This window comes from Schistocerca americana, chromosome 4 (assembly GCF_021461395.2).
Source record: "Schistocerca americana isolate TAMUIC-IGC-003095 chromosome 4, iqSchAmer2.1, whole genome shotgun sequence".
NCBI lineage: Eukaryota > Metazoa > Arthropoda > Insecta > Orthoptera > Acrididae > Schistocerca > Schistocerca americana.
In genome coordinates, this window is record NC_060122.1 from 647,163,542 (window position 1) to 647,180,467 (window position 16,926).

At 41.4% G+C, this 16,926-nt stretch overlaps 1 protein-coding gene across 1 annotated transcript in view; it reads right to left on the reverse strand.

Moving 5' to 3' along the window:
- Positions 1-3,386: 3,386 nt before the first annotated feature.
- Positions 3,387-16,926, reverse strand: part of LOC124613672 (hexosaminidase D-like) — a 322,676-nt gene continuing 309,136 nt past the window's right edge. The window contains exons 9-10 of the mRNA XM_047142389.1: positions 14,506-14,673; positions 3,387-6,531 (exon numbers count right to left, since the gene is read on the reverse strand). Coding sequence (XP_046998345.1) covers positions 6,328-6,531; positions 14,506-14,673 — 372 coding nt within the window. The 3' untranslated portion in view covers positions 3,387-6,327. The remainder of the gene's footprint in view (positions 6,532-14,505; positions 14,674-16,926) is intronic.

Consider the following 16,926-nt stretch of genomic DNA (forward strand, 5'->3'; position numbering starts at 1 on the left):
CTTAAATTGTGTCTGATTCATTTAAATTGATCATAGGGTCCCTCCTCCTTCTGTCAAACTGACATAATGAGCACTACAGTTACCACACAATGTAGCCTCATGTATAGTGTAAGGCAGTATATCTTGCTCTCTGTCTGGATCTCAAGTTTACACTCATAAGGTGAGTTAAATAAATGTATTTATGTTGCTGTTCTTTCACTTTTTAAGTTTTAGTACTGCCAATTGAAGAATTACTCAGTACCATCAAAATCTTCACCAAGATCTGGGAGTAGTCACTACTCTTTTGATACACAGGGTAAATGTTCCACCAAATCCCTCAATATTCGATTGTAAAAGCAAACTGAATTCCATTGTTCTGATGAAAGATTACTTTTTGTTCTGAACTCCAGGATTCTTCACTTTCTCTTGCATTTTTTTAATCCAGCTGGAGCACATGTATTGAATAATAATATCCACCATTTTTTATTTACCCTTTGCTAGGTAAATGAATAAAACAACAATAACCTTTGCTTCATTTACAGAACAAAAATTAGCCATAAATTTTCCACAGATGAAATTTAACTTTTTGCTGCTAAATAACTTTCCTGTATAATGAACTATAATCTCTTCTCTGATCTTTCCATGGAGTCTTCTTGCTCTTTTTGTCAGCATCTATTTTAGAAAGTTTGATATGGCCCATGACAAGTCCCCCTCCGTCTCAGCCTCTTACATCCAATGTCTTCAATGATTTGTTTTATATAGTCCAATCTCTTTCCTTCCTGACAATTTTTGCACACCAAAGCACCTTTCTGGCACCATGGAAGTGATTACCTGATCTCCTAACAGATGGCCTATAGTCCTCTCCCTCCTTCTAATTAATAGTTTTCACATATTTCTTTCCACACCAAACCATCTTATGAGTCAATTTAATTTTTCAGTGTTATTTGGTAACACCAGCGTTGGATACTTTGATTCCCTACTTTTCCAATTTTCCCACAGCCCATGATGCACTTGCAGTGCTGCATTCCACCCAAGCACCATTAAAAACTTTATTTCAATGGTTGAGAAATTTCTGTATCTTTTTGATTGGTGTGTGTGTGTGTGTGTGTGTGTGTGTGTGTGTGTGTGTGTGTGTGTGTGTGTGTGTGTGTGTGTGTGTGTGTGTGTTTGTGTGTTTGTTTGTTTGTGTGTGTGTGTGTTTGTGAGTATGGCAGAGGGGGCGAGGGAGGCAACAAGGTATAGGAAGGGAGATATCAAAGAAGTGGACACCTTGCATGATAACAGTCTTTCCACAATATTTGGTATACCAATGAAAGCTATTCCAGTGACAACCAAAGCAGACTTAGAAAGTATACTGATGTTCATAAGCTGAACCTATACAATCAGCAAAAGTTAAAACAATTAGAAATTATGTCCATTTTCAACTTTTCACAGTGTAATGAATAGACTAATGAATAGACTATTAAAATTTGGGCACGCAGCCATGCAAATAAAATCTCTTCTACTGATACTTCGGCCACATACTGTCCGGCCATCTTCAGAGTAAGTTGCAAGACTGGTGTGGCTGCATGCCCGAAATTTAATGGTGTAATTAGAAATTGTTTTAATTAAAGTTCTCATGTGTACCTGAACGCCACAGCATATTTTGGGTTCCAGTGAGAGATTCGTTCAGAAACAAAATGATTTTTGTTGAGAAAGGATGGTACCCTCATCATAACATCAGTGTAGAGTGATCTAAAATGTACTGTTGTGAAAAAGTTAGTACTTCATTTCACAGCTATTGAAACTGCATGTAAACCTTTTATATTTTACTCTCTTTTATAAAGAAGTTGCTGTTCCCAATTTCCTTCAGTATGATTTTCTTTGTGGCAAATAGAATTGTATCTTATGAAGCATGATCTATAGCAGGAAATGACTGTTCCAGTTTCACACTAAATAAATACAAATTATAAATTCATATGCAATCGTGATGTGTGTTATGACCTGTTGGCTATTTTTCTCCTTTCTTACTAAAAGGAACAATATTTTGTTCAAAATTCCATATTCACATACTTACCATGTGTTTGCACCTTAATAAATGTTGTATTCTCTAATATTAAGTTGACAGCCAGTCATTAGCTATCTCTTTAAAATATATCAATGCTAAAAAACTTACTCTTATTTGAAATTCCCTTAAAAGTTAGTAAATATCTTTTAAAATCCATATACTATAGCAATAAATTAATAGATATTAATGGATTCCATGTGTGTTGTTAGTAAACTAAGAGCATGTCCATAAGAATTGACAATTTATGCCATTGTGTCTACAGATGAGGCAGTGGGTTGCTTCCTTCTCTTCTCCACCTAAAGTTAGACATACACCGAATGCTTTACATCAGTAGCATCATAAATTGTGGGAACTTTTCCATCTGTAATTTCCTACTGCTGAGGTCAGCTGAAATGTCAATGTGTTCATTAAATTTGATAGTATCTCATGCAATGCACTTACTCCCATATCTCAATTACAAGTATGTCCTGGACTGTTGTAATGTTAGTTTCTGTAACAATAGCAATTTTCTGATGAAGTAAAATTTAATATAAATGTATGCCCAAAATTTGTGTAAGTATAAAGAAGTATAACTGTTTATGCTAAAAACAACTGTCAGAACTTCATATCATATTTTGCTATGTGGTATTCCCATTGATATTAATAGCAAGATGTCACATGGTGATGGCTTTTTAAGACTAAAGACTTATCTTTGAAGAAACAAAAAGTGCCAGTAGATCACAGTTTCATGTTTTTAATGCTTGTGACACTGTCCTTGTATTAAAGTTGTTGAGACTATGCCCAGCAACAAATCTATGACAGGTTGCCCTATGTCTCAACAATCTGTAATTCAATGAAATGCCAAAGAGAACACCAAGATCCATCTGAGATAAAGTTTCTGTTTTGGTTTTTTGTGACAGATCAGTCCTGTCCATGGCGTTTCTATTACACACAAAACCTTTGTTTTCATCCACTGTTTTACAATGAAAGCTAGAAGAAATAAACTTGGTGCGATTGTGACCAATGAAAGTTAATTGTGAGACATATGATTCAAGCAATCAGAGACTGGTTAAGAACACATTAAGTGCCTGAAATGTGTAGTGGCTCATTCATATCTAAAGTAAATGTCCCATTTCTGATCAAGACACATTAATTGCTTTTTGACAGTAAATAGTAACTATTATGCTTCCAGTGTCTCTTTTATTTTTTTTATTTATGATTTCTTTTAGTCAGTGACCAGTTATTTCCAAAAAAGTAAAGTAATTCAAAATAAATTTATACAGTTCTTTCGAGTATATTCACCTGTGTAGTAACACTAGTCTCAACTATTATCTTTGCTGTCAGTTATAAAGAATTGGATTCAGGCTCACAAAGACAAAAATGAAAATGCAGAGTATTTTATTTTAAAAACAATTTCCACATGAATAACTATTTAACATAATCAGTCCTGCATTTTTAAAGTACTTGTAGTAAATACTGTTTATAAAGAGAAAACACATTTAAAAACAATGCAGATTTGAGGAATGTGAATTTTGAGAAAATAACACAGACTATAAGTGATTTGTGGGGGTGGGATAGGCAAAGAGGATGAAAATAAAATTTCACTCTCCTTAGCATTCAGTGTTCATTAAACTAGATACTGTCCTCCTGTTTATGTAACAGCCATTATAACTATGAATTATAAATACTTTTTGATCCAGTCATATAGGTCCTTTCATACTTTCTCCCTAAGGAGATCTTATACTTCACATAATAAACAATATATTTTTATTATTACACAGCATTCTTTCTTTCTTTAATGTTCTTTATCTGAAACAGCAATAATATCCTGTGTCAAACTATCATCAAATTTATTTTAGAAGCTGATACTGTTTCAAGATGTAATAGTTCATTCAAATTACAACCAGAATCACACAACACATTGGGTAAACACACTCACTCTAACACTTAATCGAGTTTAAGCTATTTACATAGCAGCTGTTAAACAGAACAGCAAAACTTAAACAATGTGCCATCACTTTTTTTGAGTTCGTTGCGTCAGAAATAATGTTATACAGTTGGTCCCAGTTGGTGCTGCACAACATGTGGCCAAACACTACACAACACGAACAGTACTAGGGCTGCAATTAAAGCCACAGGCACATTTAATAATTTGCAAATACTGATTTACATTATCATACTCCTCATATATGTACATATATTCACTGAAAATAATTCTTTCCAACATCCATTCCAAATTCTCCAAATAGTCAGACCTGTTAAGTATAAACAACTATAAAACATTTTATTTAGTCAACACAAATATCAGAAGGTCTCTTGAAACATCAGGCAATACTGATAGAGACTTTTGAATGTACGAGATCAGTGGCTCACAGTGTGTATAAGAATGATGACATGCAGATGGCCAAGTCAGCTAAACCAATGGGAATGACAAATAGGTAAACACTTACTTTTACATGGTAAATACTAATCAGAGATGGAAAACATGAATTTATCATACCATACATAGATGTGGTGTTTCCCCAAATCTGACACAGGGTTCCAATTCAAATGTATAAAGTAAAGTCTCTTACCAATAATTGTTTAACATCATTATTTACAATTGTGTCATATTCAGACATTGCAACAATGTGTTATGTCCGTATCATTTTGGTTATACTTTCTCATTCTGCTCCCATAATAAACCTGAATTCATAAAATACATTTTCATGTACATAAACATCAACAAATGCAAAATGGTCCATGTTTACAAAGTTGTTCCACTTCACATTTTCTTATAAGACTGTTAAAATATGTCAATGAATTAGAATTTTCTAAGCTTTGTAAACATTTACAGCAACATACATGTCATTTATAGTTCTGACACATACAGCTACTTTTTTTTGTCTCCTTAATTTTGTCAGTGTTTTGAATTTCATTACCTATAACTTTCATTAAAGTTCTTACAGTCTCCACTACCAGCTTAGAAAATTCTTGACTGAGTATTATCAAATGAGTTTCGAACCTTTGTGACATATTTTCTCTTACATGACGGTTACTGTAAGCTATAAATTTATTAATAAATAGCTTAAAAGCCAAACAGCTTTAAGTCGAACATTTTCAGCTGAATAAAATACAGCAAGTGATCTAACACACAGTGTTCTGTGTGATGCATAATATCTGTTACTCAAGATACATGACTATTGTTACCAATCAATTTGCTTAAATGTCAGCTGAAAAATAGGGAATTGTTCTCATTGTCAGCAATTATAGAATATGTTAAGAATTGTTAATCTCAAAAACTATAAAAATCAAAATAAATGGAAATTCATTTTCATCTACTTTCATTTTGTTTCCTTCCTTTTTTACACCTGTGGTTTTCTACAGTTTGTTTTCTCATCACTTTATCTCACAACTTTTGTGAATGCATCAATGAGAAGTGTTTTGACACCTCTTGCAGTTCTGTAACAAGTGAATGTATTTCTGCAGCTGTTCTATCAACACTAATCTGAATCCTTCATATCATCAAGTGGTCATGTCTACTGGTACACTGGAACTGCTGTTACTGCTTGTAGTGTCAGTGGTACCACGCTACCAACGCATTTTTGCATATTACTAGGTGGAGGCAAATATAAAGTTCTATCAAAAACAGACTGCTGATACACAGAACTCATGATTAGATACATGCTTCAGTGTGTTGCTGACAGGGTTCATGAAAGCAGGTAGTTGTAAAATACGATAGTGAGTTAATAGTGCTCCATTTGTTCTTGTTTGAACATAAACGCTGCAGCAATTAGGAAAAGCGTTTTGTTAAAGGCAGAACACAGATTGCTTCCCGCTGGTGGACTGTGTTACAGTAAGTAATGAGGTTGATGAAGCGAGCAAATTGTTGGGATAGTATAAGATATCTTTCCTTGAGTGTAGCCAGTATGTAAAATACTCGTTCAGTTTGCAATAGCTTCAGGATGTAATTAGAACTCCGACTTGGAATTTATCACAACTATAGCTAAAATCTCTTTATAGTCGAATGAGGACAGTGTGAGTCTGAGGAATACTAGAATTGTGTCGTAAAAAACTTTGATAACTGATATTATTAATCGTTACTGTCGAAAAAAATACTTTGCCACTACAGTAAACAGACGAATGGCACCCCAAACGAAAGTGACTTTGTCGTGTACACTTCTTCGTCGACAGAAGACGACTGCTTAACAGAGGAGGTGTCGGCAGGTGGATGTGTTGCGGCTCAGAATTGGCCAGCGCTATGAGACCACATGAGAGGTGTTGAGGCTGGGCGGCTCTCGCCTCGGCAGGCTGGGTTGTGCGTGCAGGCGCGCGTGCAGCGGCTACTGCGGGGGCGGCCGCGGCGGGTCTCCTGGTAGGGGGATGCCGAGGCGGCGCAGGTCTTGCAGCGGCGGCAGCGGCCGCGCCGGCCACGTGCGTGCAGCCTTCAGCGCCACCGCGTCCTGCTGGAGCCGCTCCAGGTCTCGCACCAGCGGGTACAGCCGCTGCTCCACCCACTCCGTGATCGTGTAGCCGTCGAACACATCCTGCAACACGGATGTAAACCGTATACCGCTGTAGGTTGGAGAACGTACCGTCCACTCAACTTATTTTTTTACACTCCGCAAAATCGTCAGATGTACGGAGAGGAGAGGAAATGGAAAATAGGAGAGAAGAGCAGAGGAATAAGAGGAGGATGAGGAGAACATAGGAGAGTAGACGAGAACAGGAGAGGGGAGTAGAGATGAGGAGTGAGTAACATAGGACAGTAGATAAGAACAGAGGAGAGGAGTAAAAAACGGAGAAGAGTAGACGAGAAGAGAAGAGAGGAGTGAAGTATTGAGGAGAGGAGAGAAGAACTGTGGTGAGGAGTGAAGAACAACGGAGAGGAATAAAGAACAGAAGAGAGGAACGACGAACTGAGGAAATGAGCGAAGAACAGAAGAAATGAGGTGAAAGATGAAGTAAACTTGGAGTACCACAATGGGAGAATCGTTCTTTATTGTCAGTCTCAAGATTGGTCGGCAACTATTTATCTAATCCACTCTTCTGCTCTCCCTGTTAAGCTCGTATGAAATCAAGCAAAATACTCTGGCTTGATTCAGAAAGCATCAGTTCTTTTGGCATGATCTCCAAACAGCGAACAACATTTACTGAACACTGCTCACCTGGCTCAAGATCCGAAAAAGACGTTGAGGGATTCCAGCTACCACGACAAATCTGGTCGAAACTCAACGGCATTAGGATGGATCAAGGAAGCTGTGATTGTACTTTGAGGAGGTGGGGTTTCCGTTAGGCTACTCACTGTGATTGTTGAGAGGAGGAGTAAGCAATAGAACACACGATTAAGAAGTGCCCACCTCAAAGATTTGTCAGTGATCTGAGGATTCCATACGAAGTGAGTGTTGTGGAGTGGCTCTAATTTGGACATTACCATTTGATTGCATATACTGACTGAAGTTTCTCATATTCAGAAATGAGAAGGGGCGAGCTATATGTTCTTTAAATAAACTTTTTATAGCGAAGACCGGTTTTCACACATACAACTACCATCTTCAGATTTTCAAAATATTTTTTGTGTTGTATGTCATGTTCCATTGAGTGTTCATTATTCATACGATGCTAATATTGTATTTCACATTCCAGACAAATTTCTCAAAAATAAAATTACAGGTTTGTCACAAGGAAAATCTACACACCTAAAACTCACCTTGTACAACTTGGCATGTTCACGGAACCTTCTCACTCGAAATGCATAGTTGTGCAGTGAGCATGTTCCAAGACGTGTTTCACTCGTCAATTAATATTAAACATTGGCATAAATGTGCACTTTTTCTATGTATTGTGGATCTGGGAAACTGACAAGCATCAAAGAAATACTACGTACGTAGACATTCCAAGTTCTACAAGGTGCGTTATAGTTGTGAACATGTTTACTTGTGACGAGACTCTTTGTAATTTTATTTTTGACAAACTATGTGAAATATACTCTGCGCTAAAATGTTAACATGGCATGAGTAGTGAACGCATAATGGAACATGACATACAACAAGAATATTTTTTTGAAGATCTGAAGATAACGGTTGTATCTGTTGAAACGGGTCAATAAGAAGTATTTTCAAACGCGAGCTTGGCCATAAAATATTTCTTTAATTGTAGAAACTTTTGTATACTCGTAAAATAATACAACGCGAGCCTGCTACTACATCTTTACTGAGTGCTGACTACTTTCTGCGGACATGGCATTAAGCTATGACTGAAGCCCAGTTCGATTTTACACCGAATATAACGTGAAAATAGCTCCTTTCCTATCGGGTACTTGTCGAGACTCTCACGCGAAGCGGGTAGTTTCGTTTGACTATAGAAGTTTCTGATTATTCCAGTTCACAACAAGGGAAAGACACTGGATGCAACGAATTACAGATCAAAATCGCTGACGTCCATATGTCGCAGAATCCGTGAGAACATTCAAGCTCAAACGTTCTTTCGGTCCTGTAGGAAAACAAGAGTCTCTCAGAGATTCAGCACGATTCCAGGAAAAGACACTTGTGGGAAACACAGCATGCTTTAATCAAAAACTATATATTGCAAGCAATAAATGCACGCAGCAACACAATCTTCCTAAGGACTGTAGACACTGTACTGCGCCGAAGAGTACTATCCAAGATACAACCACAAGCAGTCTCTTCTCGAATGTGGCTGGCTCGAGGAATATTTCAGTAATAGACCCATGTATGTTTTAACGGACGGCGAGTGCACCACATAAACGAAAGCAACGTTAGGTGTGTCCTACACAAAGGTAATAGGATCTATAACGTTTCCAATATAAAAAGGGTCGACAAAAATATGAAAACACCAAAAACATCACAATTACCGTGCCTAATACAGTGTAGGAAAACCGCTTTCATTCAAAACAGCATTCAGTCGTGTCCGAATCAATAAATATTGGTCCTACATGGTTTCCAAGGGAAAAGTATACCATTTTTCCTGCAAAATAGTGCAAATGCAGGTGGTGATGACGGAGGTGGATAGCGATCACGATCCTTCTCTCCAAAGAAGACTATAAAGGCACAATGGCCAGTGTAATGGCCAGAGGAGTTGCGACAATTCATCCTCGTCCTGGACGATGCGAGATGCAGGAAAGTGGATTCTGTCGTCTTAGAACACAGTATCATCATTTGGGGACAAAAATGTACCATGGGATGGGCCTAATCCGCCAAAATTATCACTTAATCTTTTGTAGTAACGTGACCTTGCAGAGTAATCATGGTGCCCATGCAATACCGTGATATAGTTCCCAAATCATCACCGAACCGCCGTCCTATTTTGCTCTTGGCACGTTAGCGCGGCCAGAAGCTGTAAACAGTACGAAACAAGATTCAGCCGATCAAATCACAATGTTCCATTGCTCCATAGCCCAAGTTCTGTGGATTAGCATCACGTTTTCCTTCTATGGGCATCTGCATCACTGATGGGTCGTTTTGGATTTCCAACTCACCCTGTGTCCCACCGTATTGTTTCGATCTTGACGGGGTTCATGAGTGCAACACACAGTTCTGCAGTGAGTTTTGCAGGTATCATCCCCTTATTTCTCGTTACAACCCTCTTGAATAACCGCCTGCTGCGATCACTCAACACTTGCTTTCGTCCACGTTGTGACTTAGCTGATGATGTTTCTCCACTTTCCCTGTCTGGAGTAAAATTCTTATATGTTGTGCCTCTTAAGTCACCAAACACTTCGGTACCTCGGTTACGGAAGCACCAACCAAATGAGCACCAACAATTTGTTCGTGTTCGAATTCACTTAGCTCCGACATGATGCACGCGTAACTGCACAGAGCACCGTTCTGATTACGACTGACTCCAGCAATGTATTGAGGAAACTGCACACGTCCCATTAGTGGTCAAGTACAGCAGAGAAACTTGCAGGCTTGGCTAGACCCTGCATATATGTTCAAACGAGTGCTATAGCACCTACTGCACTCCCCAGACGTAAGCCCTCGTGAGTTCAACTCGATTTCTAAACTGAAGAAAACACGTCACGGCATTCGCTTCAGAACTGCTACAAATTCGTTGGGCAATAGACCGCGCCGCTCGAACTGTCAAAACAATTGGCACTGCTAAGAGTATCCTACGACCTCCACATCGCTGGTAACGGATTATACACAATGCTGGTGGCTACTTTGAAGGTCAGTAAAACTTTGAAACACGTATCTATTTTGTACGAGCTGTAATTAAATAGTTGCCACTATTAAAGTTCCAATTCTCGTATTGGGGAGCAAAGTAACTCATGAGGGTTGAAGTAGAGAGGATATAAAATGTAAATTGGCAAAGGCAAGGGAAGCGTTTCTGGAGAAGAGAAATCTGTTAACATCGAGTACAGATTTAAGCGTCAGGGAGTCTCTCCTGAAAGTATTTGCATCGAGTGCAGCCATTATGGAAGTGAAACATGGACGATAAATAGTTTAGATAAGAAGAGAACAGAAGCTTTCGAAATGTGGCGCTACTGAAGAATGCTGAAGATTAGGTGGATACATCACGTAACTAATGAGGAGGTACTGAATAGAATTGGGAAGAAGAGGAATTTGTGGCACAATTTGACTCGAAGAAAGAATCGGTTGGTAGGACATGTTCTGAGACATCAAGGGATCACAAAGTTAGTACTGCAGGGCAGCGTGGAGGGTAAAAATCGTAGAGGGAGACCAAGAGATGAATATACTAAGCAGATTCTGAAGGATATAGGTTGCAGTAGGTTCTTGGAGATGAAGACGCTTGCACAGGATAGGGTAGCATGGAGACCTGCATCAAACCAGTCCCTGGACTGAAGACCACAACAACATGGAAGAGTACGGAAATGAAACAAAATTTAGTACCAATGAATAGAATACTTGTGTTAAACAGCTCCGAATGGGCACACGTTTTGTTGTCCCTGTACGATAGAAGCATTGTCATAATCATGACTTCACACCCTGAATTACTTGGAAGAGGCCTGGGATTTACTTTCATACACTGTTTATTTGGTGGTCACAGCTATTACGATTTTTTGCCAATCTCCTTTTTGACAAATACTAAAAAAAAAATTCCACATCCAGAGTCTAACCACCACATCCGAATGAACGTAACAAAGTACTTTAGAAAGTGAAACGGAGGGACTATGGAGGCGAAGATTGAATGCCGTGGAATCCAGAATCGTGATGGCGACTGCTACTGGGATAACATCGAGAGAAGGAGAAGGCTTGCGCCTCCTACAACACACGACAGTACAAGTGGTGGGTAATACACTGCCTGACAAAAAAGTGAAACATTCAGGAGACAGGGCTGGATATCAGCGTAACGTGGTACATGTACGGTTATGTAAACGATTAGAGTTGAAATTCGCAGGGCCAGGTGGGACGGCCAAGGCACTGCGTTAGTGTTGTTCGTGTTTAACTTGATCACCACGCCTGGTAAGACACCAAAGCGTGAGACGTTGAGAGAGAACTGTGTAGGACACGGAGATGCCACGTACCCGTCTGAGACAGAGTTGTCAGCACGAGACAGATATTAAAAGGTGTTTCATTGTTGCCAGCTGTTCGAATCGTGCAATATCCAGATCTGAGGGGCATTTGGGTGTGACAGTGGCCGAATATTGGACTGCATGGGAACGTGATGGCAGTCATACTCGTCATCAAGGTTTCCATACACCACGTCTGACCACCACAAGTGAGCATCGCCATATTGTGCACCAAGCACATCGTAGCCCCTTAACACCTGCAACAGCAAGTGATGCACTCCCTGCAATATTCTGTGTCACCCCACACGGCTCGTGAGAGACTAGCAAGAGGCGGACCAGGGAGTGACCGTACCATGCACAGGCTGCCGTTAACACCTTGGCACAAACGGTTGTGTTTGTAGTGGTTCTGTGACCGGGATGCACGGAGTGATGATGAATGGCATTGTATTATGTTCAGTGATGAATTGTTGCGCTACCCCAGATGATCGTCTTCAGTTAGTATGGCAGCGACATGGCGACAGCTCTCATTCCTCCACTTTTTTTGGAGGATTATAGCTGTGTTACTCTTGATGTCATGGTATGTGGTCACCAAACATGACCTCAGGTCACAGATGATAGAGATTGAGGGAACATTGAGGGCGCAACGATACGTCATGGACATCCTCAGTCATCTTGTGTTACCTCCCATGCGACACTATCTTGGTGCCATTTTTGAACAGGAAAATGCTCGCCCACAATGGCAAGTGCCTCTGTGAATTGTCTGCGTGATGCTGTGGTACTCTCGTGTGCCAGCAAGATACCCAGATCCGCCCCAAATACGAAGGTAATCACAAAAGTAAGGTCCCCTATTTTTTTATAAGTGCGTAGACCTATTTATTTCTACAATTGTTTACATCAGCTTACAGCTTGAACATTTAGCTAATTTTCGACATAATCACCATTTCTGTCGATGCATTTTTTAGAGGCTGTGGCAGTTTTTGTATGTCCATGTGATACCAACTCGCCGCCATGCTTTTCAGAAAGTTATGAACTTCTTCTTTCACCTCGTCGTGGGAGCTGAATCGCTTTCCCGACAAATGTTCTTTTAACTTAGGGAACAGGTGGTTGTCACTGGGCGCCACGTCAGGACTATAGGATGAGTGGATGATTATGTGCCACTGAAATTGTTTCAGGTTTGCCGAGCGATGTGTGGGCAAGGGTTGTCATGGAGAATGTGTACGCCCTTGCTCGACATTCTTCTTCTCCGGTTCTGAATTGCTCGTTTGAGTTTTTTCAGAGTCTCACAGTAACTGTCAGCGTTAATTGTGGTCCCAGTGGGCATAAAGCTTTTCTGATGCCAAAAAACGATTGTCATGACTTTACCGGCAGATTGTGTTTGTTTGAATTTCCGCGGCTTTGGAGAAGAAGGATGCCGCCACTGGCATGATTGTTGCTTGGTCTCAGGTGTGGAGTGGTATGCCCGCGTTTCGTCACCCGTGACAATTGAGACCAGAAAGTTGTCCTCTTCGGCTGAAAGATGGTGAAGAAATGCGCGGGAAGCATCAACTCGTTGCCGCACGTGGTCCTCAATCAGCATGCCTGGTACCCATCCTGCGCACACCTTCCGGTAGTTCAATGTTTCCATTCAAATTCTGTGAGCGGTACTTCGGGAAACCTCAACAACCAATGTGCAGAGGTCATCCAGGGTGATCCTTCGATCTTCACGCATGCTTTGCTCAACCCTCAACACTGTCTCCTCAGAAAATGATTGTCTCCCGCTCCTTTGTTCGTCGTGAATTTCGGTCCGACCAGCAGCAAACTCTCTACACCACATTCGAACATTTTTGACATCCATACACGACTCACCATACACTTCCGTCAATTAGTGATGGATTTCAATCAGCGCAGTGCCCTTTGCGTCCAAAAACCGAATAACTGCGCGCAATTCGCACTTGGCGGTAACGTCCAACGAGAGCTCCATTCTCAACTGTTGCCAAACCAAGACTGAGCGCCTCAGCGCGGTGTATTCATGTTTACACACAGCGCGTGAAGCACTCTTCATAACAAAGTGACCAACTGCCACACAAACAGAGTTCTGTACTTATAAGAAAATAGGAGACCGTACTTTTGGGATTACCGTCGTACAAGATGTGTGGAACCAGATCGAACGTTGCCCCAAAGCCAGTATGTCGGATATCGTGGGCAAGTTACGTCAATTCTGAGCCCACTTTTCTCAGTACATCTTTATGACAATCTTTCCAACCAAATCAGCGCATCCATCCAGGTCAAAGGGGATGCAACGTCAGCTGGTAAGTGAACTCATACTGCAAAGTTCTTTGCAAGTTTGACTAGATACTGTAATCACTGAAATAACATCAGGTACCCTCTCAACCCCTGAAGGTTAATTTCGTTTCCTCCTCCCCTCCTGGGTTCTTCGCTTCTGTTACACAGGCAGCATAATTCTGACCTCCAGTAGAATTCAGTCTCTAGTTAGAACTACGTCTGGTTGAACTACGTCTGGACAACAGGCCAACAGTTTCTTATGGCAGCTCCCTTGTTTAGAGCCGTAAGAGAATTTGCTAACTTTTGAAACCATTGACATGCTCTGTTAACTATGTAACCTCTACTATCAATGTACACCAAGCTGTTGTGATTTACTGAAGCCAAAGATACGTCTAATTTCTCAATAGTACCATAACTGAAATGCTTGCTCTCCCTTCCATACAGGTTCCTTTCTAGAGCGAACCTGCTACTGCCAACGGCCTCCTCCGGCCGCGAATGGTCTTGTCTCAGATGGTTCAAAAATGGTGCAAATGGCTCTGAGCACTATGGGACTTAACATTTGAGGTCATCAGTCCCCTAGGCTTAGAACTACTTAAACCTAACTAACTTAAGGAAATCACACACATCCACGCCCGAGGCAGGATTTCAACCTGTGACCGTAGCAGCAGCGCGGTTCCGGACTGAAGCGCCTAGAACCGCTCGGCCACAACGGCCGGCTGTCTCAGATGGTGACCGCTGTGATCAGCCCGGAGAGGACGTACAGTACCTGCAGGGAGTCCTGCGCGGAGCGGACGAGTGACAGCACGGTGTGGTAGACTCGCGGCTGCTCAGCCATCAGCTCGTCCACGCGCAGCGGCGTCGAGAAGTTGTGTCGCACGTTGTACTCCGTCATCCAGCCCTTGTTGTGCCGCACGCTTTCAAGCAGCTCCTTGGCCTGTGGACAGGAAAATGTCGCGTCTACCCATCTCTTGCCTCAACATAATCGTGTTCCACGTTAGCCCCAGCTATGCGGTCACTCCACCATGTCGAAACATGACGGAACTACAGCGCTTCCTCGACAGTTTAAGAAATGACCGTAGAATTACGATTATCATAGTCGCGCTACCAACGAAAAGGAAGAAAGGAAGGTTGGGGTTCATCTTCCCGTCAACGACGAGGTCTTCATACAGAGCACAAACTCGGATTTGGCAAGGGTTGGAGGGCAAATCGATTGTGTTCCTTTCAAGGTAACCATCCCAGCATTTACCTTAAGCGATCATGGAAAACTACGGCCGGACGTGGATTTAAAACGCCCTCCGTTCTAATGTGAGACCAGTGTCTCAGTACTGCAGCACCTCTTTCTGTCATTACTGACGACAGTACACACTAACATGAACTGGGAATCTGATAGAATAATCGTTTGTGAAGAAAAGGGGAGGCTTCGGTATCAACGAAATGTTGACATTGCTATACTGTGTGAGTGAGGGGTGTCTGTTCTTTTAGACGTGTCCGGAAGAACAGTCACTATGCTCTCATATAATTGATTCGTACCGATGGGCAATGCATCCATAGCCTTCAGTGCATGCACATTTTCGTTCGACCTCCAGCTGGCATTTAAACTTAGCGATCATAGAGGAGTTGGATGTGACTGCATATAGGTGGCGCCAGGTGGTAATTTGAGTCAGCCGGGGAACGTGCCGCGATAGTTCACACATTTGCGGTAAACACTGTGTGTGGCGCATTGCCTAATGCAACTACCTAGTAAGCAAAAAGTCAAGGGTTCCAGTCCTGGACCGCCACACATTTTTACTCATCTCCGTTGCTTCTGCAGAAAGCCCTGATGCAGTTTATATGATTGGTTCCTTTCCTTTCCTTTAGTTTCTCCCCCTACCACTTCAATTTACATCGAAGCAACGTAGGTCATGTCACAATCCTAATAACCGATGAGCTCTAGGGCCTAAAAACAGTTTTGGTTCCAGCGGCTATAGAAGTGAAGAAATTAAGAAGACACTGGGGAGTATCCAGACCCAACACAAATAGAGAAGGAACAGAAAACAATGAAAGAGAAAAAAATATCTGCGTCCCTGCCGTATGTCGCTGCAGTTTCCTCAAGAATCGGCCAAGTTCCGTCTAAGAAAGGTATTAGGCTCATATTAAAAAATGGTTCAAATGGCTCTGAGCACTATGGGACTTAACTGCTGAGGTCATCAGTCCCCTAGAACTTAGAACTACTTAAACCTAACTAACCTAAGGACATCACACACATCCATGCCCGAGGCAGGATTCGAACCTGCGACCGTAGCGGTCGCGCGGTTCCAGACTGAAGCGCCTAGAAACGCTCGGCCACTCCGGTCGGCTAGGCTCATATTAAGATCACTTTCAAAAATAAGGAACTTTCTGGGCAGCGTGATAGATAGCTTTGACTTCGTAGACCTGGGGCCTTTCACATTCCGTGCTAATGAGGAAAATCTTACAGAGGACAAACTCCACGCTGTCTCCCCCTATGCTTCATTGAATATGTGCGCAACGTAAGACCATGGCACTGAAGTAAATCTGCATTGCCCAAGCACACAGCTTAACGGAAAAGCAAATTATCGATTTGGAAAAAAAGACGTCTATCATCTGCTCAGATAATAGTTTTTTGGCGACAGCCTCCCTAGGAAGGCAACGGACGTACGAGTGTCGACGAATCTTGTTAATCGAGCTAATCATTTTGTCTTCAGCGCATCACGGAAGTCAGACTTTGAAGCTATAAGACAGGAGGGGCAGCAGACCGCATCTCCTAGCGCAGCGATGGACGGCGGACGCAGAGTTGCCAGCTACGTAAACGATCATGTGGGCCGGCTGTTGGTGTTGTGGAAAGTACGTCGAGAGATTTTTAAATGTCCACCGCCGATACTCGGACTGGGATGCATCGGCACTTTGCCAGAAGATGGGAAGAGAGTGAGTAGCCTCTCCGAAACGCCTCGCTGAAAATGCAATGTTATGCGATCTTATGTCAATTTGCATTGACACATCGCAAAATAAGTACATAGACACATGATGGCTAAAAGTCAGCTGCAAAGAGTCCATTTTTAAAATCTTGTTATGCTGTACACTATAGAAAACGAGTACAAAAATCAGAATATGCGTAGTTATGTACCTAGGGAATTTGATCAACAATTTTGTACAAATTCTGAATAGATAATTACATTGCAGTTTAAATATT